Source organism: Lycorma delicatula, chromosome 1 (assembly GCF_047948215.1).
Source record: "Lycorma delicatula isolate Av1 chromosome 1, ASM4794821v1, whole genome shotgun sequence".
NCBI lineage: Eukaryota > Metazoa > Arthropoda > Insecta > Hemiptera > Fulgoridae > Lycorma > Lycorma delicatula.
In genome coordinates, this window is record NC_134455.1 from 346295246 (window position 1) to 346321326 (window position 26081).

The 26081-nt window shown below is 31.3% G+C and overlaps 1 protein-coding gene across 4 annotated transcripts in view; it reads right to left on the reverse strand.

The window, feature by feature from the left end:
- The window catches only part of LOC142334439 (BLOC-2 complex member HPS3), a 117074-nt gene that overhangs the window by 49360 nt on the left and 41633 nt on the right, over positions 1-26081 (reverse strand). For all 4 annotated transcript variants that reach the window (XM_075382433.1, XM_075382429.1, XM_075382430.1 and 1 more), the window contains exons 9-12: positions 19244-19392; positions 16378-16530; positions 14249-14358; positions 2174-2431 (exon numbers count right to left, since the gene is read on the reverse strand). In XM_075382433.1, the coding sequence (XP_075238548.1) occupies positions 2174-2431; positions 14249-14358; positions 16378-16530; positions 19244-19392 (670 nt within the window). The remainder of the gene's footprint in view (positions 1-2173; positions 2432-14248; positions 14359-16377; positions 16531-19243; positions 19393-26081) is intronic.

Sequence of the window (26081 nt, forward strand, 5' to 3'; positions counted from 1 at the left end):
GTATTAGCCCGATTTTCGGGAGTTTTCCATTATTGTATTGGTAAACATGTCTGAAAGGTATCTGTAAATTATTAGCCATATTGGATGTTTAGTCCACTGTCAGTTGTCAAAAGGTTAACATGTGTTTTGGTATGATCGGCGATTTTTTATTTGTATAAATAATGGATCAGAAAATTTATATTAAATTTTGCTATAAGAATGGAATAAAGTGTAGTAATGTTTTAAAAATGTTAAATATTGTTTTTGGCGAGTCTGCTATGAGTAAAGCAAGGGTTTACGAGTGGTATAAGGGTTTCCAAAAAGGTCATGAAGATGATGAACACCCCGGATGCCCCAGCACATCAACAACTGATGAAAACATGGAAAAAGTGAAAGAAATGATTACGAATGATCACCGAATCATAATTAGAGAAGTCACTGATGATGTTGGGATATCAACTGACTCATGCCATGAAAGTTTTTCAGATGTTTTGGGTATCAAATGTGTGGCAGCAAAATTTGTTCCAAAATTGTTGAATTTCAAACAATAACAGTGGTGAATGGAAGTTGCTCAGGAGTCGCTAAATGAAGTCAACAATGATGCAGAACTACTGAAACATGTTGTAACAGGTGATGAAACATAGGTTTATGAATATGATATCAAAACTAAGGCTCAATCATCCCAGTGGAGGCATTCTGGATCACAGAGACTGAAAAAAGCTCGACAAGTACAGTCGAATGAGAAGGTTATGCTCACTGTGTTCTTTGATTTTAACAGAATAATGCATCATGAGTTCTTGCCACAAGATCAAACGATCAATAAGGAGTATTACCTACAAGTTCAATGCCGTTTGTGTGAAGCAATCTGAAAAAAATGCCCAGATTTGTGGTGAAACAATTCATGGCTTTCGCATCACGATAATGAGCCTGCTCACACTTCATTGCTTGTTCGTCAATTTTTACCCCAAAAAACACTGTTATGATACCCCAGCAGCCATATTTGCCAACAAGGCCCAGTGTGACTTTTTTTTATTCTCAAAAATAAAGAGAACCTTAGCTGTCGTTTTACAAGTAAAGGTGAGATTAAAAGCGAATAGCTGAAAGAGCTAAACACTATTTCAAATATTGAGTTCCAGAAGTATTTTGGGGATTGGAAAAAGTGCTGGCATAAGTGTATAATATCTAATCAACTATTTTGAAGGAAATAACATTAATGTAGACGAATAAATAAAATTCTTTCCAAAAAAACAAAAATACTTGTTACTTTTTGAACATATCTCGTATGTATATTTTACATAGCCTTAAGACTTGTGTACAATATGTAACCGTACAAACTAAATTAAATTTGAATTTTTTAAATTTAATACTATATAACTTATGGTAGCTATTTCCTAGACCTTTTCTAAGATATCTAAATTAGTTTCTGTATTTGTGATCCTATTGTTGTTGTTAATAATATATTCTACAACTTTTAAACTAATACTCTGTTTATTAATTCTTTTTTTTTCTGCTAATAGAGAGAGACTAAAATCTCTTCATCTTGTGAAAAAATAGTAGATACTTATTTCTATGTCTAGGCTGCAGGGGAAAATATCACACTTAAACTGCTCTAGCAAAGCCTTCAGGAATTCATGAAATTGAACACCATTGTCATACAGAAGAAAACATCCTTCCTGGACACTACAAACACTGTTTATTCTTAACTGATCATAAAAACTTTATTATTTCACAATTAACTTATGTTACTGTGGTCAAAAATTTCATAAATTCTGTCAGCAAATTTCCCCTTCGGTGCAAAAAGAGTACAATCCTCATTTTTTTTGTTTAATAATGGTAACTTAAATCTTTTGCCTCTAATATAAATGATGGTGAATCTGTTTGTTCACCTTTGTGGTACTACCCCACAAATTACACAGATTACAATATAAACGATTGATCTCGTGAGTGCAGTTTTCTTATACTTGCAAAAACGTTTATCAAACTGTACATTTGTCAATAAGAAAATATGTTTATAAAGCAAATTATTAAAAGATAAAAACCAGACAAAATTGCAGTAAAATTAATTATATAGATTATCTTACTCTCTGTAGGGCACAGAACTCTCAAAAGATTTCATTACATTTCTATAAACACTTAGAGAATTAATTCTTTGGTTAAATAAAATACAGATTAAATAAAAATAAAGAAGACTGACGTAAGATGTGACTGAGCAAGCAAAGCGCATGACTGCTTGAACATTTCCTTCGCTTCAGAAGTTACTTTAACACTACTAACTGGTGTAGAAGCAAATTGAGTTGCAGTCCTTATAACAGTATGAGCTTCACCTAGAAGTTGACGATACATGGATGGAGTACTATCCTTGTATGTTGTTGCTATAGAGACCATATCATGATAAAGTTGCTCTGGAGATGGTAATTTAAGAGAGTAAATTGTCCAGTTTACAGATCTTGCTCTGAAAATATAAGTAATTTTAAGAAACAGTGGCAAACAGAAAAATAAATTATAATATAATATAAAATTAATAAATGCCTATCATGTTTCTGACCACATTGAATTACATGCTGTTGGAGTAAGAAGGGCCCTACAGAATAATTTCAAATAAAATTACATGCAAGATATTAACATCGAGTAACAAGGAGTGCTTTACAGAATATGAAATGCTACAGAATTAAGGTATAATAACATAAAGGTACAAATTTTTGAAGTCTTTAAAATGAATTAAAATCTACAGTAATAGAAATTATCCTGACTATGGATATCTATTTTGACCAATATGTCTAAAATATATTTTTATTTTAAAACGTCTTTCTTTCTTTCTTCTAAAGTATTGAATATTTCTAATTATCAAAAACAATTTCTTGTAATGTTGCTACAACAGCGTATTCTTTTGAGAAAAAGAATTTTTTTAAAATAATAAATAAAAAAAATATGGAGATATGCCCATGGTTTAATAATAAAACTAAGAAGAGAAATTTCATCAACTCAGATTACAGAAAAGAAAATTCAAGATCCAGTACAGATTATCACATTTCATACTTTAGAAAGATTATTTTCCTTTTCTAAGAATATTTTCCTTTCTCCTTGTAACATTTCTGGCTATATAGTTACATTGTATAGCTATTTAGTATGTAATATAAGGGAAAGTATACAAATAGTTCAAATTTTACATAACAGGGTTTTTACAGAAGTTTCATGTACCCCTTCAACAAAACACACAATTTTAGCATTGAAAAATTACAGGATTATTTCCTGTTTTTTGTTTGGTATCTGTTAGCTTGTTTTTTTGCTTGATATCTCCAAACTGGACAGATAAATTTGAATGAAATTTGTAACCATGAGTTATATGTATGGGGTAGTATTGATGCTATTTAATTTAGATTACAATTATTTAAGGGGGTGGGGATATATAATCACCATGGATCTAATATCTCAAACCTTTACTCTAAGAGTAGAATAATTTTTTACGTAATTCTTCAATTGCATTCAAACATAGTTTAATGTTTCACTTAATTTTCCTTTTAAGTAGTAGTTTTCTCTTACATCCCAGTGAAACTGGAAAAATTATGCAACTATTTGCTGGTTTTTTAAAAACCAGCACAACGACTTCACACTGTATACAGTCAATAGAAGAAGAATTCAATGAAAGAGAGTCAAGAGACTACTACAAAGATGTTAAAAATCAGCTCCAAAAATACGAACCCCCAACCCTACTAATTAAGAATTAAAATGGTAAACTGGCCCATAACAATACAGATATCATGGAAATCCTAGCTAGATATTTCAACAAACTTCTAAATTGTGAAGAACTGATAGAACTCCAAAACTTCAACACAAACATCCCAATAACAACATCACCAGAAAACATCAACCCTTCCACAATAAATGAAGTCTACCAAGCACTATGAAAGAGATGAAGTATCACTACAAAATAGTGGCAGAAGATCAGACTTTTGTAGAGAACTGGAAACATGCAGGAAGACCAGTAAAAATTGCCCTTCATCAACAGCTTGTCAACATCTGGATCTAAGATCTACCAGAACACTGGACAGCAGCCACACTGAACAGCTGGAGGAGCTGTCTAGACCAGATCATGGGTCTGAAGCTAATAATGGATTACAACAGGAAAAGAAACAGAGACATGGTGATAACATCTGTAGATTTCAAGAAAGTTTATGACTGCATCCACAGAGATCCCTACTAAATATTCTAAGACACCTCGGACTACATACTAAATTAATAAACATGATAAAACTAAGCTGCAAACACTAAATTCAGAGACGAGCTATCGAAACCATTTGAGATCAAAACAGGACTGCGCCAAAGCAATGGGCACTCACCGCTACTATTCAACTGTGCTCTAGAAATGGTAATGGGGGAGTGGCTCAAAAAATGTCCTCCAAAAGTAAAAATAGATCGAAAAATCAGATCCAAAAATCAAAAGTCTTGGTTTCACCGACAACTTGGCACTGCTAGCAAATGACATCAACAAAGCTAAATCACAGATATTAGAACTTCAAAACAGTGCAAATAAAATTGGCCTCAAAATATCAGAGAGAAAAATAATAAAAAACAACCTAAATGAAAAAAACCTCAATCCAATTAAGAAGAAACAAACTAGCTAAAGCTAAAAAATTAACCTGGAACACTTACAATAAAAAATGCCTATCAATAAATGCAAAAATAAGACACTACAACACAGTTATAAAACCAGAAGCCACTTATGCAGCAGAAAAAATATTCCACCTGAACGAACAATCAAAGACAGACAGACTCCAGAAATTAAAAAGAAGAATTGAGAAAACCCTCAATAAAAAGTACCAGAAAGACGGGCAGTGGTGGATTGTGCCTGAAAAAATCATGAACAAAGAGTTAGAACCCATCACTGATATCATGCGTAAGAGGAGACTAGAATTCCTTGGACATATCATGAGAATGCAGATATGGATCAGAGGAAATAAGAGAGGAACTGAAGGAAATCGCCTTAGACCAAAAGATACCACAGATAAAAACACTTGCTTTACACTCACAACATGAACATTTTCAACTCTAGAAAGGGCACAAAGATCAGAAAGTATGAAAAGTACTGGGAAATGTCCAAGGCCCAAAGATTCTCATCAAAGAGACTTGGATAATGGACTGACTAAAGTGATCCTATGCGGTCATATAAGATAATTTTATATATATAGGTGTTCCATGAAGAAATGGAGAAACTTTCAGGATATGTTCTGCTGGTGAAAAAAATTTAAAAAATTCATATAAACATAAGTCTTGAAATGCTTTATTTTCGAGTTACAAGATTTTGCCTGGATTTCGGCTTTTATAACAAAAAGAAGCCCTACTGTAATTTTTGGGACCTATTTTTGGAGTAAAGTTGGTAGTTTCTTATGTAATTTGAGCTAGAAAATATGATAAAACATGTTAGAGAATTGTAACTCCAGTAGTTTTTTAAGATATCCGAAGTAAAACACAAAATTCAGTATTAAAAAACAATTTTTTTTTAGGTTTGTAGTACAATAGCTTTGTTAAATGACTAATAAACACAGAAGATTTAGTAATAAAAGTTGTAGAGAATTGAATTCTGAGAAAATTAATGTAAATAAGCCAATAAAAATTAAGTAAATAGAAACTTTTAAAAATTGGTTTTTATAGAAGAAAAACAGATGAAAAATAGACAAAAAATTGTACTATTCTTCTGTAGCTAATAAACATTCTTTTTTAAAATAAAAATGCAAATTAGTGAAAATAATTTTAAAAGAAATACAAAATTTATAAAACAATATTTTAGTTAATTTAGCAACTGTTGTTAATGGTTTTCATCTTAAAAAGTTAGTTCTAATCTTAGCACCTTCATGTTTTACCATACTTTTCAATAAATAATAATAAAATTCTTGAAATTTGTGGTAGGTATTGCATACATGTTTCATGATGGACATAAGCAATATCAGAGGAAAAGTCTTTTCCTAACCTCTTACTGTAATAGTTAATAGATTATAACGCATGGAGAACTTGGACATTATGGAGTAACTAGAATTGAAGCTAAAAAAGACACAAAGAAAAGAGAAACAATGCTTTATTTATCATTTGAAAAAACTTGAAAAAAAATCAGTAAAGGATATAAATAAGCAAACAACCACAAGACAACTTTTAGAAAATTGTAAAGAAATCACTGTTTCTGTTAAATTACTCTACTTTACTGGCTGCCATAACTATTTATAAAATAAAATAACTGAAGAGAGCTTCTGTAGTAGAATACTTTAAAGTTTTTATTTCAATAATCAATTAAAAAAAGGAAAATGACAAAAATTAGATTACTAACGACTTCAGTAAAAGAGGTAATGAATTAAGTCAAAAGATGGAAAAGTACAATGGACCAGCACTCTACTGGTAGGGTGACAATCTTTCAAATGATCTCATATCCGAAAAAGTGAAACTGGTTTTATCACTATTTGGAAATTTAAAAAAATTTAGCTAAATATGTTGAAACTATTTATTAAATATATTTTTTTATTATCATTTCTAAATAGTGATAAAACCAATTCACTTTTTAGGTTATGAGGTCATTTGAAAAATTTTTAGCCTGACAAAGAAAAAAACAAGATTCTTTAGGAATTAATTTTTCTACAATGTCATTGCAATTTGACACAAACATTTCCCAACTCTTTAATGTCCTCAATATAATGTAATTTGTTCAACTCTGTAAAATAAGTGATTGTCTCAGCTTTGACCTCTTCATTTGAAGTGAATCTTCATCCAGTGAGACATTTCTTCAGGTTTGGGGAGAAGTAATCACTGGAGGAAAAATCTTGCAAATACAATACATACGAAAGCACTTGGAATGGTAGATGATAGAGTTTTGTATTACTGAGGCAAGTGTGCAGGTTCATAAATTATACTGAAAGAGCACTTTCTTTTGGCCACATGTGATAATATTATTTAGCCTGAATAGCACCCTTTAGTAGGTCCTGTAGTGAAGTATAATACCTACTCCCCAGTGATGGTGTTTGCGCTCATACGTCATTCTAGTAGTGGGGGTATACACGCTAGACTGCTGTGTCTTTAGTTGTCGCGCAATATCAGCCGTGTACGCAACTCGCCCGTCTAGCGGCATTATTAACAAGTCTGTATCTCATTTGTTTTATTTTTTGTAACTTATTCTCATTCACTCAAGTCTTTTATGACATGTATAAATTCGTATTCTAATCTATATACAGTCCACTCATTGTTTTATTATATATCATTCTTGACTGAATTATGAGCATTGTTTCTTTATTTCACGCTATTCAAATTGTGAAACATCCATATTTAGTCAAACATTTTGGTCCAACTGAACTGGATACATACATTTAATATTGTCATTGCGAAATTGTGAACAGTTTAAAATTAATATTTCAGAGTATTATAACGTTAAACAAGGATAATACAACGCATTTTAATACAACGCAATAAACTTGCAGAAGGTTTGTCGACGCCAGTTGGTATGTCTACTGCAGCAGTTCTGTCGCCGGTTAATTGGTCTGGTACGTGATGTTTACGTAACATTTAGCAGCTAAGTCATTAATTCCATTCCTATGTTGTCAAACTTTCCTTATCTACTATTTAATTTATTCATTTCCTAGTTTACTAACCTTATATTTCCTTTTATATGCTTTGTCATAATCAGATATTACCAATACAATCCTAACCTCATACTGTTTATTTTTTGTACTCAATTTAACGTTACTATAAAATCAATATGGATAAAAACGAAAAATCCAAACTTATTAAACAAAGAGGCCTAATTAAAGGTGGTTTAACCCGAATCAACAGATTTGTAGATGATTCCAAAAATCATTCCAATACCCAGTTACTGTATACAAAATACCGGAGATTACCGGACATTCTAAAGGATTTTAATAGTATTCAAAGTAAATTAGAAATAGAAGACACAGATGACCATACATCGTATAGAATCGATTTTGAAGATCTTTATGATAATTTATTTTCCCATTTTGAAACAATATTAGGCATAGGATTATTAAGTCAAGTCAAACAAGAACCGCATTTGAGTACAATCCATAACAATAACGAAACTTTAGTCCAATCACACAACAATTATTTTCATTTACCAGCAATAAAGATACCATCGTTTTCCGGTGATTACACCAAATGGTATCATTTTAAGGATACATACGAAGGCTTAATAATAAATAACAAGTTTCTTAAGTAACATTCAAAAATTTCATTATCTCCTTGCCTCTCTCGAGGGTGAGGCTAGAGAGCTCATACAGAACATTCCAATTACAGACGTTAATTTCAACCACTCATATAAGGCACTATGTGATCGTTACGACAATAAAAAGCTAATTGTCACTAAGCATGTTAAAATGTTATTAACAATGCCGTCAACTAACAAAGGCACATGGGCTGAATTGAGACACATTATCAATAATGTAACTAACAATCGAAATACTATTCTAGCATTAAAGGTACCTATTTCATTGGAGGAATTATTATTAATTTAACTAATTCTTGATAGACTCGATAAATCCACTCGTACTAAATTTGAGTCAACTTGTGACGAACATGAGATTCCTAGCCTGGATAAAGTAATTAAATTTCTCGAGAGGAAATGTCAAACTGAACAATTAGTAAATAATTGTTTGACCAGCTTTATCGGTTTTCACAACCAATAAAGAGCATTCAAAATGTAAAGTCTCAGCTTAAAACCACTAAATTGTCCTATGTATCAACAAATCAAGATTGTAAAATTTGTAGCAAGCCTCATTTAATTTATAAATGTCCTAAATATTTGTCATTACGGCCAAATGAACGATTTAGTTTAGTTAAACATAACAATCTATGCACTAATTACTTAAGATCCAATCATGCTTACAAAGATTGTAAATTAACATCTGTATGTTTTAAATGTGCAGCCCGGCACCATACCAGCCTTCACTTCAATGAAGCTCAACCTAAAACTGAACGGATACCGCAGCAAGAAAATGTCTGCAACAACTCAGACGAATACCAATCTAAAACCAGTTATTATCCGTTTCACAAGAAACAACCTCAAATCTTACTTGCTATTGCTATCATAAAAATTCGAGATGAGTCTGGTAACCTACAAGTTTGTCGAGCACTTCTTGACAGTGGCTCTCAAATTAGTTTTGCAACACAATAACTAATGCAGCGTTTAAAATTAAAGCGTTTTAAAAACCCAGTCCCAATTGAATCATTTAACAGCCTTGCCTCAGAATCTAAATATAGTGTATTTATTCATATAGAATCATTTAATTCTAATTTTGCTATGAATTTAAATTGCAATATTTTACCAAAAATAACTACTAATTTGTCCTCATCTAAAATTGATTGTAACCTATGGAATTATACCACCAAATCTTAATCTTGCTGACCCAACTTTTAACAAACCACAAAAAATCGACCTATTGTTAGGTGCTCAAGTATTTATGAAAATCCTACGTATGTAGCAACTTACTCGTGAAGGATGCTTTCCCGTCCTTCAAAATATCAAATTAGGATGGATTATTAGCGGTGAATATTCACCCGGTTCAAATAAGTCCAATTCGACTAATTACAATTTATTTGCTAACAAAGAGAACCACTAGATCAACAAATGCAGAGACTTTGGCAAATAGAGGAAGTCAGCGGACCTACTTGGTCAGAAGATGAGAAACTCTGCGAAAAACATTTTGTTGAAAATACCTTATGAGATGAAACTGGCTGCTTTATTGTAAAGTTGCCGTTAATTAAAGAACCTTCGTCTCTCGGTGAGTCAAAAACTACACCTCAATCAAGACTAAATTTCTTAGAGAAAAAACTGAACCGTGACAATCAATTAAAGAAAGATTATCATAACTTTGTTGACGAATATGAATCCTTAGGTCATATGAAATTAGCCGTACCACCTAACAATAATGAATTATGTTACTATTTGCCGCATCATGCTGTTTTTAAAAACTTAAGCACCTCAACCAAAACTCGGGTGGTTTTTGATCCATCTTCGAAAACTAGCAACAGCATTTCATTAAATGACCTACTGAGAGTTGGTCCTACAATTCAACAAGATTTATGCGCTATCATGTTGTGTGTACGGTTTTCGTACACACAAAATCGCAATTATAGCCGATATTAGCAAAATGTATCGCCAAATAAGGATAGATCCTGGTGACTACAACCTTCAGCGCATTCTGTGGAGAAAATCTAGCAATGAACCTGTGCGTGAGTATCAATTAACTATTGTCATGTATGGGACAGCATCAGCGTCATTTTTAGCGACCAGATGTTTAAGGCAACTTGCCTTTGAAGAAGCCGACAAGTATCCTCAAGCCGCAAAGATTCTTTAGCGTGATTTTTACATTGATGATTGTATATCTGGAGCAGAAGACTTACATCAAGCCATTTCTCTTCAAAGAGACCTTCAAGCACTATTGGAGTCGGGAGGTTTTCCGTTAAGAAAATGGTCAACTAACTCAAGTAAACTTTTAGAAACTATTCCACCAGGAATTAAAGGAAATATCACTGCCGCGTTTAGAGCTCTGTGGAGCTCTTCTACTTTCTCATTTAATAAAAAAAATTATAGAAACAATTTCCATTGAATTTTACAAAATTTACCTATGGACAGACTCCAGTGTAGTTCTTTTCTGGATCAAAAAATGTTCATCAACTTGGAAAACGTTTGTAGCTGGCAATAATTCTTTAACCTTTGAAGAAATTACTACCTTATTAACACAGATTGAAGCCTGTCTCAATTCAAGACCTTTAACCAAATTATCAGACAATCCTCTAGAAATATCCTATCTAACTCCAGGACATTTCCTTATAGGAGAACCCTTAACAGCTATTCCTGATCCTGACTTAACTGACTTAGCTGTTAACAGGTTGAACCGATGGCAATGAGTCCAGCAAATGACTCAACAAATATGGCAGAAATCAGCTGATTACCTGAACTCCCTTCAACAACGCCAGAAGTGGGCAACTGAACAATCCAACCTCAAAGTCGGTGACGTCGTAGTCATCAAAGAAGATAATTTACCACCTTTGCGATGGAAGTTAGCTGTAGTCAAAGAAACTCATCCTGGTTCTGACAAATTTGTTCGTGTTGTGACATTACATAATAATCAAGGTGTCTTTAAGAGATCGATCAATAAGCTTTGCAAATTACCAGTGTCAGATAACCCTGAATAACTTTGTGTATTTTATTTTACTCTGTTTAACTACTTACAAGTGTTCAGTTGTGTTATTTTTGTGCTTGTACCTTTAGTGATTATTTTTTACTTTTTATTATTTGACCAATGATTTTATTGTTTATCACTGAACATTTAAAAATATACTTAGTCTTATTTAAAATATATACAAAAATATATATTTTGGTGGCCGGTATGTTTGCGTTCATACGTCACTCTAGTAGTGGGGGTATACACGCTAGACTTTAGTTGTCGCGCAATATCAGCCGTGTACGCAACTCGCCCGTCTAGCGGCATTATTAACAATTCTATATCTCATTTGTTTTATTTTTTGTAACTTATTCTCATTCACTCAAGTCTTTTATGACATGTATAAATTCGTATTCTAATCTATTTACAGTCCATTCATTGTTTTATTATATAACATTCTTGACTGATTTATGAGCATTGTTTCTTTGTTTATTTCACGCTATTCAAATTGTGAAACATCCATATTTAGTCAAACAAATGGTCCTGCCTTTTTCCAAGCAGTTCATGAGCACTACAGTACAGCCATGCCTTTTACTGCAAGTGGAACCTTTTCCACTTTCTTTTGCGTACTTTCTCCAGATCCACTCACCATTTTGTCTAGCATGAAACCCATGTTTCATCTTCTGTTATTTAATGTTGAAAAAACAAAGCAGAATCGTGATTAAATAAGTATAAATACCCTTGAGTAGTGTTCAGTCATGTTGTATCTTTGATCAACTGTTAACAAATGCAACACCCATCAAGTGGAAAGCTTTTTCATACCTTTCATATCTGCATGTTGTGAAATGTAGTGAACATGATCTATCGAGATGTTTGTGATGGACCGTTTGATGTTTGCGTTCAAATCAAAATTCTCAAATTTCTTTATATTTGCACTTATTCTACTTAGACATTTACTCTTTGAGTTTTGGTACACCATGTGAAATATTCATTTCTTGGAAATTAAAATCTTTCACTTTCAATATCAGTAATTAGTAATTTTTATTTTTGTAATTTTTATATTCACAGTTTTTTAGATCATAAGAAAATTGTTTTTGAGCAGCTATTTTGCTCTTTATATTTATTAATATTGTTTTTCTTTTATTCCATCTTTCCCATTTAAATTTCTACTCATTACAATCAGATCCACTATGTCTATAAAAAGGATATAGTGAAATATCCTTATTTGCGCTTCCCATATTCACGATTTTTTTATTTGCACTGCAATGTTTTGCAATGTCTTTTCTATATTTACGGTTAAAATTTTCCATATTTGTGTACATTACATTATGTAGTGACATTATAAAATAAAAATATTAACGCACATTTAAAAAATAATAATTTAATACAGTATGAATGTACACTGTGATAGTGTACATACTACACAGTACTGTATTTGTGTTTAAGGATAAAGTAGAGAAATTACTCCTCTGTATTTGCTTTTCAATAATGGACAGGTTATGAGTTACCTGCATAAATAAACAAATTTTCAGCATTACACATGTAGAGTTTCAGATTACAACAGTTCAGTATGTACTGTAAAGTAATTCAGTTGAGCAGAAGTATTGATCGTGTAACAGTTATTACTGTGTGTGTGTTGTAAATAAATAGGAAGTGTTTTTACTCAATACAGTAGCGTTGATCTTTCAGAGTATGATTGTTGATCTATTTTACTGTATGTAAAGAATAGTAGGCCTACTTTGTATTTTTGAGTGGTTTTTGTCTTTAAACTTAAATAAAATTTATTTTTTATAGTGTATAGGGATTTAGTTACTGTAAAAATGTCAGAAGAATATTTAAAATTATTTTAGATGCGATGGATTCCAATTCTGAGCTGAATATTACAACATATTGGAAGAAATTTAGTATTGCTGATTGCATTATGTGCATCAAGTCTTCATCAGATGATCTGAAATAGTCAAATATGGTGTCTTCCTGGAAGAAGCTGTTTCAAACAGATACGCTGGTACTGGTGACATGGAGACCCCCAGGAAATATCGCCGAAAGTGTGAAAGCAATAGCTCATTCAATAGGGAAAAATGGGCTCAATGAAGTAGATGGCACAGATATTGAAAATCTCATAAACACATGAGAAGAACTTAATGAACAAGATCTGGAAGATTTAATATGGTGAAGGTAGAGTATGAAGGTGAAGAGGTAGAAGATACGATCCCTGGAAACAGTTAAATGTCAAAATGCTTACCAAAGGCATTAAACTATCCCATGATTACCCAGTTTTTCATAGTTTCTGATCCATCTTTGAATATAAGCTTAATCTTTAAATGCAAAATTAAAGATGCCATGCAAGAATACACAGAACTTCACACGGGTTTAAAAACAAGAGTGAGACAAAGAAAAATTGCAAATTTTTTTAAATGCAATCACAAAATATAAGTTACTTTTGTAAATTACAGTAATTTTAGTTTTAGTGTACGAAGTAGTGTAATGCTATTTTCTAGGCTTTTTAAGGCAATTACTGAGTACGATTTGAACATGTAATATTATTTTTTAATACAGTACATACTGCAGTGAGTTTTTAAATCAAACAGTTCAGTAAGTGCTTACGAGTAAATCAGGAAATCTACTGTATTTTGTTAAATATTTTTTTGTAGTGTACCTATGTACTGTACTAAACCAGTGCTTATAATTAATGTTGCCATCAGTATTGTATCAATAACATCGCCCTAAATAAGTACACATTTTTTTTTTGACTTTACATAGAACCTAACAATTCTTCCTTAAATGAGTATGAGCTCTGTTCTATATTCACGGTTTTCTGTATTCGCAGTATTTTTACGGTTTCTAACCTCCCTGAATAAGGAGATTTTATTGTATTATATATGGGGACTTACAGAATCAATGCATCTTTATTATGATTTCGTGAGAGTGGCCTACCTTTCAACCTGTCCATTGATTCATTATCTTGTCAAGTGACACAGAATAAACCTAATATTAATGTGTCTATCCACTAAAGCCAGGCCTTCTATTTCTCCTAAAAACAAATATGTTTATAGCATAGAATTCAATGAACAGCAATTTGTAAAAATATTTTAGTATCAGTATTTGACAAAACTTACTCTGAAGAAGCCAAAATAATCAGATGAAATTCTGTGAGTAAAAGTCCAACAATCCCGATAAATGGACGTAGGCCAATCAAACAAACTGGATCATCTATAGGTGGACAAACCTGTAAGTTAAAAACAAAAAAAATACTTACTGTATATAACCAGTGTTTGGTACTCTTTTTGTTTTGTAAAATAACATAATCTACGAAAAAACTTTAATAACTTAAGCTATTTAGAGTGACATTTTATATTATTTTCTTTAATTTTTAATTGAAACATTTTTAAAATAACATTTTCTTAAAGTGAAATATAAATGAAGTATGTAAACAATAATTCTGAAGGGTATAATAAAAAATGTGTATCTGATTATTTATTTTCTGATTCTACACATCAAAAAAGTTTTACAGGTTTCTACAAGTCCAGCCAGTGAGCTACATATAAAAATTAATGAAAAAATGTTCTATGAAAAAAAAGGCAATTTTCCCTCTACTTTCTTTCTGTCCACTATTTAGAGTTTTTAAAGAAAAATTAAATTGAATTTATATCTCACAATTGGATTGAAGGTAATTAGTACTCGCATTTTAATTTATTTAATTATTTTAAAATAAATAAAATGCTGCAATTTTACTTGCAGTAAAAGTAAGTTAGTTTATTCACAGTAACTTTCATTTGCCATTATCTAGGTTGAAAGTACGAAAAAATTCAAGCTTAATCAAATTAATAGTGGTGGAAATTAAATAAACTTGAAAATTGCATCATCAGTTTTCTGCAATAACTTAAGATGTTTGTTGACCATTTTTAAAAATAAGGCACCATTTTTTTACAATGAAAAATTTAACTGATAAAACATATTTTTGACAAAACAGATATAAATGATTAAAAAATTGATGTAGAAATTTGTAAATATGTTTACTAGTTTTTTTACTTATTACAGAAAAATGGTGTAAATATAATAATGATTCTCAATTTTATCTAGGGATATATAAATTTTTCTATAAAAAACACACAAAATGGTGGAGATAAGGAAAATGATGGGGAAATCACTTTTTTTTCATAACACATTTTTTGTTCATTTTGACATGTACAATCCAAAAATGAATAGCCAAGTATACTTTTTTATTGTGAGAAAATGGCAATAATCTCACACAAGTACATACAGTTTTAACTGAATAATACTATAACACTAAGATAACAAATTGCAGCTGCATAACGCATTATAAACCAGCTGTACTTGAACAAGAGAACTGGTGTTTCATGCTTGCATTTTAATTCATAAAATATTTTTAAATCTATGTCCATCATGCATCTCTACCATTTTATTTTGATTTAAAATTTTATAATTGAATTCATGTTGCACTGACAACTCCTGTGATACCAATTTTATCGTCAAACACTTGTAAAATCCCTGAATACACTTCTTTTGCAAAAAATATCATGAGCGCTTTAAAAATTATCTTAACAATATGTGGTGCTGAGGAGTAATAAATATGGGTTAGATAAACAAAATGTTAGAACATTAAATTTTTATAACTGTAATTATTTTTTTATAGCTGTATAAATTTTACTTTTCCAAAAATATCCTGAAAAATTATGTTTTTTCTCTTTTCCTGTCTGTAAAAAAAATATGCGTGATGTTTTATTCATTTTACACAGAAAAGAGATTGTAGAATTAAAATATATTCTATAATTTTTTTTGATGACACAATAAAACCGCAAACTTATCTGTCTAGCTGTATGGTACTTAGTGTAGTAAACGGAATAGAGTTATTAAAGTTGTTTGAATTATTTTTTTTACCCAATTAACCGCCACTTTTTCCAACAGCATACAAAATTTTATAAGTTACTCCTACAGAATAGCTTATCAGAATACATGATTTATTTGTATTTGATACTAAACACTATTAACTGATTTTACGATTTTTAAATCAGAAAATCAATAAATTACATTAATCAATAAAAGTCTTTAATAGACTGATTGTTATCAATAATATTAATTACCAGTATTAATAATGACAGCTATAGCCAATATTATAATGTTTTAAATATAATTTTATAAAAAAGATTAAAAATAAATATCAGAATTCAGATAATTAATATTTTAGTAATACTAAATATTAAAAAAAAAAAAAAAAATGGTTAACCTGATTTTCATCTACATGAACAGCATGAGTGGACCGCATTGTATAAGTTTCTAGACCTGAAGTAGTTAAAGCATGTAATAACCCTGCTTCTAAGCAAATGTGATGAAGTGGTGAAGTAAAACTGTACACGGTAATGCATTCTCCTACATTAACCTGAAATGTAGTAACAAATTTTTAATTAACTTAAAAAATTTTGAGTTTACTAATTATTAAAATAAGACGAATGTATGAGTTGAACTATATCCTAGTCAAACCAGGTCAGAGCTTAATTAGATTATCTGAAGAAAATAAGGAAAACATTTTAACACTAGCGATCATTACTTCCATCTTTTGGTCATAATTCTTACTTAGGTTGTAAGTAACGACATATCTTGACTGGGAAAATATAAACTGCAGGAAAGAGCTCTATTGCATTTATTTTTCATTGACAAAGGACTGCAGGTCTTAACTGAATAAAGCTGCAACAAAATTAAAAAAAAATCCCTCGTTCACTGTCATTTAATATTTGTACAGACAATGAAAAATAACAAATTTTAAAAGAGAAAGATACCGATATATCACCATAGCTCCAGAAGGATAAAAAAAGGGGCATCACAAATAGTATTGCTCATTAACAGCCAGATTATTAGCAGACGTTTTATTGGTGGAAAATGAGATTCTTTTTAACTAGGAGTTAGTGGTACAAAAGTTAGTTCTTTGATACAGCAGAAAGAACATATTCACTGTGTGACATATTGATTATAGACGTTTTCAGATACTGAGTTAAATACAGACTGGGGGATTAGATAGCTTGGCTGTCAGAACTCAATAAATAAATACATAAATTTTTTATTCTGATCGATACATAATAATACATTACATAGATTATATATAGATAGATATGCTCCACGGATAAAATAAGCTGACAATACAGTTATAAGACTTTCCCGTCATGTGGCTAAAGCCATGTTCTGGGAAAGTCCTACAACTGTGGGTTGTTTCTGATGCATGGTTTATACACACAACTTAATTTATTACTTTATTTAAATATAATATTTCTTTTATTTATTTAATTCAATGGTTCTAACTAAAGTGTGTGCACATACCGTATTTAATTCACATGGGTGTGGCAGAACAATCAGCAACAGTCAGTACTAACTAAACTAATGTAATTTTACAACTTATACAGAAAAAATTTCACTCGTATGGTCGGCAGACTGATGTAGCTGCAAGGCTTAAAACACCAGGTACCTCAACCGGGCAATTGTGTTCGAAACCCAGCTGGACCAAGTTACTATTTTACAATTAAATATTATTCAATTATTTAATTCTACAGCTCACCTGTGACATCAAAACGAAGCAGTAATTTAGAGCATTTTATGGATGGGAGTGGAATTTTGCAAATATTGTTATTTTTTAATTGTTAACAAAGTGACTAAGAAAAATATGACCTTAATTAGGTGAAATCTCGAGATGCTGAGGGTGACCTTAGTCTACAGCCTCATCACCTTGACCTTTATGTTGAAAATTTAATGGCATCAGTGCCCCATTATAAAAGTAATCTGACCAAGTTTGGTCAAAATCAGTCCTTATAATAAGATATAAGGTGATTTAGAGGCTAACAATGAACACACACACACACACACACACACACACACACACACACACACACACACACACACACACACACACACACACACACACACACACACACACACACACACACACACACACACACACACACACACACACACACACACACACACACACACACACACACACACACACACACACATCAATATGAACATTAACATTGGAAATTTTCCACCGGATTTTTAGGATTCCTTAGGTATCAAAATGTCAAGATCTGGTGAAAATTGCATATGCCCAAATTGGATCGATTATAATACTTTCCCTTCTAGAGCTATAACGTTTCTAGATGGGAAAGTAAAAGAAATTGTCCCATCATTTGGCTAGATGATCAAGGAAAACCATGGTAAATCATTAATTAAATCAACATCACAAAATACACAAAACTATAAAATAAATAAAAATAAATGCAATTAAAATCCATTTTAACTATTAAAAATATCATTAAAATATATCAAAGTACATTTGAATAAATTGCACTCAGAAGGTATTATGATTTATCCTTATTTATGTACACGTTGCACTGCAGAAAATTCAGGGTTTTATTTCATTTTTTTAATTTAAAATCTTGATGCAATAAAATGTTTCTCAAAAAAAAAAAAAAAATAATCGGTATTTTAAATAAACTGATTGGTAAAATTTTTTTCCAATGGTTCAGTAATTTATTACAAATAGCAATGCAGACATAATAAGGCACTTTCTTGTAAGGCAAAGTATTGTGTTGTTACAAGAAACAGTTTTGTTGTCTGGGTTGATAAAAGTGGATATGGTTATTTTATTTTTTAAATATAAGTGACTATTCTTCTTAGCAAATATTATATTTATTCTTAATATAAAAAACATTGATAAGTTAACATTTTTAAATTTCTAAATTTTTTGAAATGTGTTCATACAATGGGCAACAAGCAATGAACTGACAACCGTTGTTTGATCTGCAGCTTAGATTTTTTTAATATTTTTCCTCTATCTTAGATAATCTATAAGCCATAGGAATATTATGAGTAATGTATGGAGTTAATGCATTGCTATTGTTATTATTACAAAAATTAGCTAAAAAAGCTGGATAGATGAAATAGTCTTTTCTTTCAAAATATCACATTAATTTGGAAAAACACTCAATATCAGTAGACTCAACAAAATAAATTACACACACACACACACACACACACACACACACAATGTCATGAAACTGACATGCAAGAAAAATAAAATAAATCATGTAAATATAAGGACTAACCGTATCAAAATTTCCAACTGAAAAATGATAAAGAAAGCCTTCTTGTTGTGTGCAAATCAAACAATCTAAACCAACAAGTCTGTTATAATGAATTGAACGTAAACGAGGACAACTCCATTCTGTGTGACTGTTACCAACTATATTTACACCTGAAATAAAAAACTCCAATAATAATTTAAACACACCAAAATAAAATTAATGTAAATATTATTTTAATCACTTCAACATCAAATAACTAACAACTGTTGGTGCAGAAACTATATACATTCAAGTTCAAAGGTTTATATAAAAAACATTCACTCAATTTCAAAACAACTCGCACAAAAATCTACGTAATTTTATTCTGCATTTTTTTATGTTTTACTAAACTTTTTAGGTATGTTTTTCTTTCATCACAATCTGCGCATAGTGTCTTCTTTATTATAATTGTTATAAATAGTTAAAACTAGCAATGCTGCTGAATATCTCATTTTCTATATTCTAGATCATCTACCATTAAAAATTTAAATTATAAAAGACAACTGAAGTTTAATACAAACTGGAACGTAACAGGAAAACAAAATCTTGTATAATGTGACATCTGCTGCCATCTTGTGGTTTCATTTTACTACTAACATTCTGAAACTTATTGACCTGCACCTTCTAATTTTCTTTCAGTGTCCATTATTATGTAGTTGAGTACGCTGCTATGTCAATACATTTAAAACAATGTGCAGTGACTGAATTTTTAATAGTAGAAAAAGTTATATTCATATATAATCATTTAAAAGTTGTTTATAATGCTTAAATAATTTATCAATGTGCTTCGAATTGAGTAATAAAATTTTGTGCATCAGAAGCTAAAAAAGCGAATATTAAAGATGAGTCTTGAAAATTTCTGTGACTAATGAAAGCCAAACCCAAAAGGAGTTGGATGAATCAATTCAAAATAACTAATAAAAGACCTTAGGAGATGTGCATCATATTCGACAATCCACGGAGCCAATAACTTTGCAACAAGATAATGCTTGTTAAGTACATCACATGCAACCATCAAGGCTCATGTCAAGTTAAAATATGAACTTATTCCACACCCTCCATATTCACTAAATTTGGCACCCTGCAATTTCCAATCCTTTCCACAATTAAAGAGATATTAAGGGTATTCATTTCACCAAGGATTATGAACTCAGGACACAGTGAAGTCATGGATTAAGGAAAGATCTCCAGCATTCAGAAAATTGGTTTACCATTCAGAAAAGTATATAACTGTAAATGGTGACTATGTAAAAAAAAATTCTAAATTTTTGTAGCAAATAAAATATACTTTTATACCACATTTATTTCATTTGGAAGTTTTTTTTTTCTTGAAGGAGAAGGAAAAAGCTCTGCCAGCCGCCACCAGGCCTGCTCTGATGGCAAGTGTGGGGCTCTCACCCGCTAAAAAACCTCCACCTCTAGTCATGCAGGGGACAGATCTAATCCACATGGTATGTACACAGCCTCTGCGCAATCACCCGGGCGCTCTTATCACCAAATTAGAATAACCAGAGCGACGTCCCCAGGGGATCATCGGTGAATGACGAACCCAAGGAGCCCCCGCCACCTACCCCCTAAGGTTGGCCACCATAGCCGTCTGGCATCGGTCTCTCCGCTCAGGTCAATTACAGTCTTCCAGTCTGCCTGCCCCTCTCCACTGCTGCCTTATTTCTAATTATGGCTGACACCGCAATCGTCACTCTCGTCCAACCATCTCTGTCACCCAACATCACACTTATTACATTATCCACATTTACTGTGCCATGGCTCATCATGGAAACCCTCAAGTCTCTCCAACTCATGCATGAAAACACTACGTGTTGTACCATATCCTGCTCCCCATAATCATAGCAGCATCTCGTGGTACTCCTACTCATATGGTACAGGTAATCTTTAAAGCACCCATGTCCTGATAGAAACTGGGTGAGCTCGTAATTGGTATCACCATGCTTCCGCTCTACCCAGCTCCTGACATCACTGATGAGCTGGTTTGTCCACCGTCCAGTCTTTGCCACATTCCACCTATCGTCGTTCCAAGCTCTGAACATTTGCAAGTTATGAGCAACTGTATATTACATTTCAACCACCCCTCGTACTTTAAAAAAACAATTTATTAATTTTTATGAATTTAATAAATTCCTAAAAGAATTTCAGATTGCCATCAAACATCTATGGATGCAATATATAAGATTCCAGCAGTGAACTTAAAAACAAGAAAATTCACATCATTTGCGTCGTAGGAAATATTTACATTATTTTTCTCTTCAAACTTCAACACCAGCAAATAGAAATCTCACACCAGTAGAAAACAATAATGAGAATTAACAAAAAAATCTGAAAAATTAATACAAAATTCTACCTTATAAATAAATATAGCAAATACTGTTCAACAAAACAGCCACTGCAAACCATGTTTTAAATAATTTTTTTCTGATCTGCTTAACAAAAACCATTTACATTATAAAATGTTATACAATACTTTACTAATACTTCCAACATCTACAATCTTCATGTATGGCTATCAGATAAGGCTAACACTGATAATTATGAAGACAATAATACATAATACACCTATACAATAATGTAAAATGGAAGGGGTTTTTTTTTTTGTTTGGAATAAACAAACAAACTGCCTGATCAATACAAAATTTTTACTGCCTGTACAACCAAATTTTTACTCATGTTTCTTGGCATAACTGAGAAGGTTTATAGTTATACTTTATCTCAAAAAAAAAAAAACATTAAAAAAATAATGCTTCACTGCCTCCATACATAATATGTTGACTCTCCACTAGGCAGATATGTTGCGCCCACGCAACAACTTTTTATGTAGTATATTGGTTCTCTGCTATGTAGCACATATTTTGTCATTCAGATTCAGTCTACTTAATCACAAGAGTGTAATAAGCTGCTGATAATTGTTAATTACTAAATATCAGACAACTTTAATTCGTTTCATTGGGAAACATAGAGTAATTAGGTTAATGCAGTTGTATTCGATTTCTCAGGTAATATGATATATTGGTTCTATGACAGGCAATAAATATTTGATTATTCAAATTTATTTATTTATCTATCTACCTATCTTTACCTATCTATTTATCTTTATCTATCTATTTATCTTTTGGCATTATTTGTTGAGCAAAAAATATCTGATTATTCAAATTTATAAAATTAATAAATATAAGTAAATGAAAATACAAATATAAAATATAAATAAAAATAATCTATGTTTAGAAATTAAATAATCTGTAAATTAATTGACAATGGACTACTTCTAACGGAAGAGAGTGTACAGTAAAATTTTGCTTATAGAATGGAGAGAGCCATGTGCAGCTGCCTGGAGCTGTGTGCAGTCACCTGGCACACCAACACCATAGGTTTGCTCTGCACCAATAGCAGCTAAAATGAAAATGTGAGCAGATACAACAAACAAACCAACGCACATCATTTTTTTTTACAGAGAATGATTTTAGCATTATTTGTTCAGCGATAAATATTTGATTGAAATTTATTTATTTATGTATCTATCCATTTTGGTAGAATTTGTTCAACAATAGATATTTGGTTATTCAAATTTATTTATTTATCTATCTATTTTGGCAGGCATTTGTTGAGTTCTTTTTCTAAAATCTGAAATGGAAGATATGTAATATTGGTAGAAAATCTACAGATTTGAGGCAAATGTCTACATTGCATTTACATGAGACTATGGAAGAGCATGAGAATCTATTTTACGATGCTATACAATGTAGGAAAGCCACTTAAATGTTCAGCTCTACTTTTAAATATGATACTTATTTGGATTATATTAATAGTAAAGATTTACAAATTGATGCAATGATTAAAATATTCAAACATCGTTTTGCAGAAAATTGAAAGATGAAGCACCTGGCATGTGTTGTTCGGGTGGGAAAGTTTCACTTCCTACACTTAATGAGCTATCAGAACCAATCAGCCAAAAATGATTGAGGAAATGTTTTGACATTTCCTCAATGTTGGAAAATACAACCTTTATTTCAGATGACTTCTTTCAGTGCTGAACAAATTGTAGAAGGGAATTTTATGCCTATGTTTATTTTAAAGATAAAGTTTATCATCGCAAAGTAAATTTATTGCCAGCACCTGGTGTCGATCATCAATTTTTACAAATTTACTTCCTTTATGATGCTGATCAAACTACTGTACATACTAATATTGTATCAACCTTGAAAAAGAAACTAATAACAGCACTCCAAGTTTTGCTGGAACATAATAATTTGATCAGAGCGTTTAGATGCAATATTGACAACACACCTTTAGGTAACGCAAAAGATTATAAATTAATAATTCAATGCTGATCGTGTACCTGTTAATCAGCATATTGATCGCTATAATGATCCAACTACTAATGAAGTTGCTGTTTAACTGGTCGATGAAGATAAAGGATCTAGAGTTATATATAATCTTACGTTGTCTTGATGGTCAAATGCAATGTGTGTCTGAGCTTCATTGCTCTTATGATCCTTTGCAACATTCCCTTATGTTTTAGAAAGGTGAAGATGGTTATTATCTATCTATTCTGCTAAATAATAATGAACAAAATAAAAGTTTCCTATATGTAATTTTATGTTTATCGACTTATGATTCTAAATAACATTGACAATTTTTTACGTATTACAGACTTATTTAATCAATATTGTGTTGACATGATGGCCAAAATGATCACTGAAAGATTAGCCTTTATTCGTAATAACTGAAAAAAATTACATGCTGATAATTGCAATTTTGAGATACTGTGCAACAAGAAACCAATATTAATGCTAACAACATGGGAAAGTGTTATACTTCCCTCTCTTTCACTGGTTCACTAAAGTATATACATGAGAAATCTCAATATCCTATGACATCGTGCGTAAACATGGATGTCCAGATTTATTATAACTTTTATGTGCAATCCTGAAAGGCCAGAAATAAAAATGACTATACACTGGTCAAAAATCTATTGATAGATAAGATTTGATGCGATACTATATCCAGAGTTTTCCATTTGAAATTGAAAAAACTCCTAAACCTTATTAACAAAAAAGAAATATTTGGTTCAGTCAACTGCTACGAGCAAGTGTCGAGTGGCAAAAATGAGGCTTACCTCATTGTCACATATTGGTATGGACAGTAACTAAAATATGACCTGATGAAATTGATCTTATCATATCTGCTGAACTCCCTGATAAAAATGTTGATCCACTATTATATGACAATGTTTGTAAACATAAGTGTCATAGACCATGTGGTAATATAAACAGGTCATTACTGTGTATGATAAATGAAAAATGTTTAAAAAAGTATCCTCAAATGTACATTTGCAACACTGAAACTGCAGATGTCAGTTACCTGATTTATCGCAGGAGAAGTCCAAAGGATGGAGTTCATATGACAACTTTAAACATGCAAGAAACATAATTGATATTGATAATAAATGGATCATCTCACATTATCCACTACTGTCACGTTGCTTTAATGCTCACATAAATGTTGAATTTTGCAACTCTGTTCAAGCGATTCTATATATCTCCAAATATATTAACAAAGGTTCAGATCAAGCAACTTTTTCAGTTAAAAATAAAGAGATGAATTGAATTGAATACTAATGGTAGATTTAATATGTACATCTGAGCTGATTGGCTTATTTTTGACTTTCCATTTCCAATACATCTGTGTTATCTCACTGTTGTTTACTTAGCATTTCACTTAGAAAACTATCAACGTATTTATTTCATTGAACAAAATCTCCAATGAGTCCTTGAAAGTCCACAGAAGACCAATCTTATTGCTTTTTGAGCTTTGTCAGTCTGTCGTCTTCGCTAAGATACTGTAATATCCTGAAGTTCCTAGATACAATACCCGTTAAGATTCATGTTTCCTTTCCTCCTTTTTATTTGTAAAAATAAATAAAATTTTAACTGTCTAGTTCTTCTCACTGTAAATTAAATAAAGTTGTCTATAATCGGCTGGCCTTGTTAACAGCTGATATTTTATATTACTATGTAACAATGCATCTAGTTCTGTATTGTTCAGTCTAATTCCACTCTTCGGAGACTCAACATGTTCATATCATTAATGCGTAACTAATTAATTTACAACAATGTCACAAAAATGAAGTTCAAAGATTATAATAAAAATAATTTGAAATATAAACTAAATAAAGACTTTTATATATTTCAATGAACCAGCAACTAACTAAATATTTAAAATAATTCATCCTAACCAAGGCAGACGTTATTTGAACAATAATTATAATAATAACAAGTTTTTCAGAAGAAAGCACAGAACTGACATCGAAGGATTTCCTGGAATCAAAAAAGATGCTGCTCTGGGTAGAATATATACAATTTCCAAACCAAAGTGAATGCTTTCAACTGCACATGTTATTGCATAATGTTAAAGGACCTACATCTTTTGATTACTTGAAAACTGTTGTGATGATGTGCCACACAAACATATAAAGCTCCTTGCGCTGCACTTGGCTTATTGGAAAATGATAATCACTGGAAAGACACACCTGCTGATATTTCTATCTGTCAGTCTTCACCTAACTTAAGAGAATTATTTGCAATTACATTAGTTTTTTGTCATCCTGCTCAACCGAATTTATTGTGGGAAATGTTCCAAAAAGATTTTTGTAAAGACATTTTATATCAAATCTGACGTCAGATCAATAACATTGAGATTACAATTTCATATGAAATACTGAATAGAGGTATCATTAAGATTGAAGATATTGTTTGTTACATTAAGTGAGAAATACTTGATTTCAGTTTACCAACACCAACACGTGATA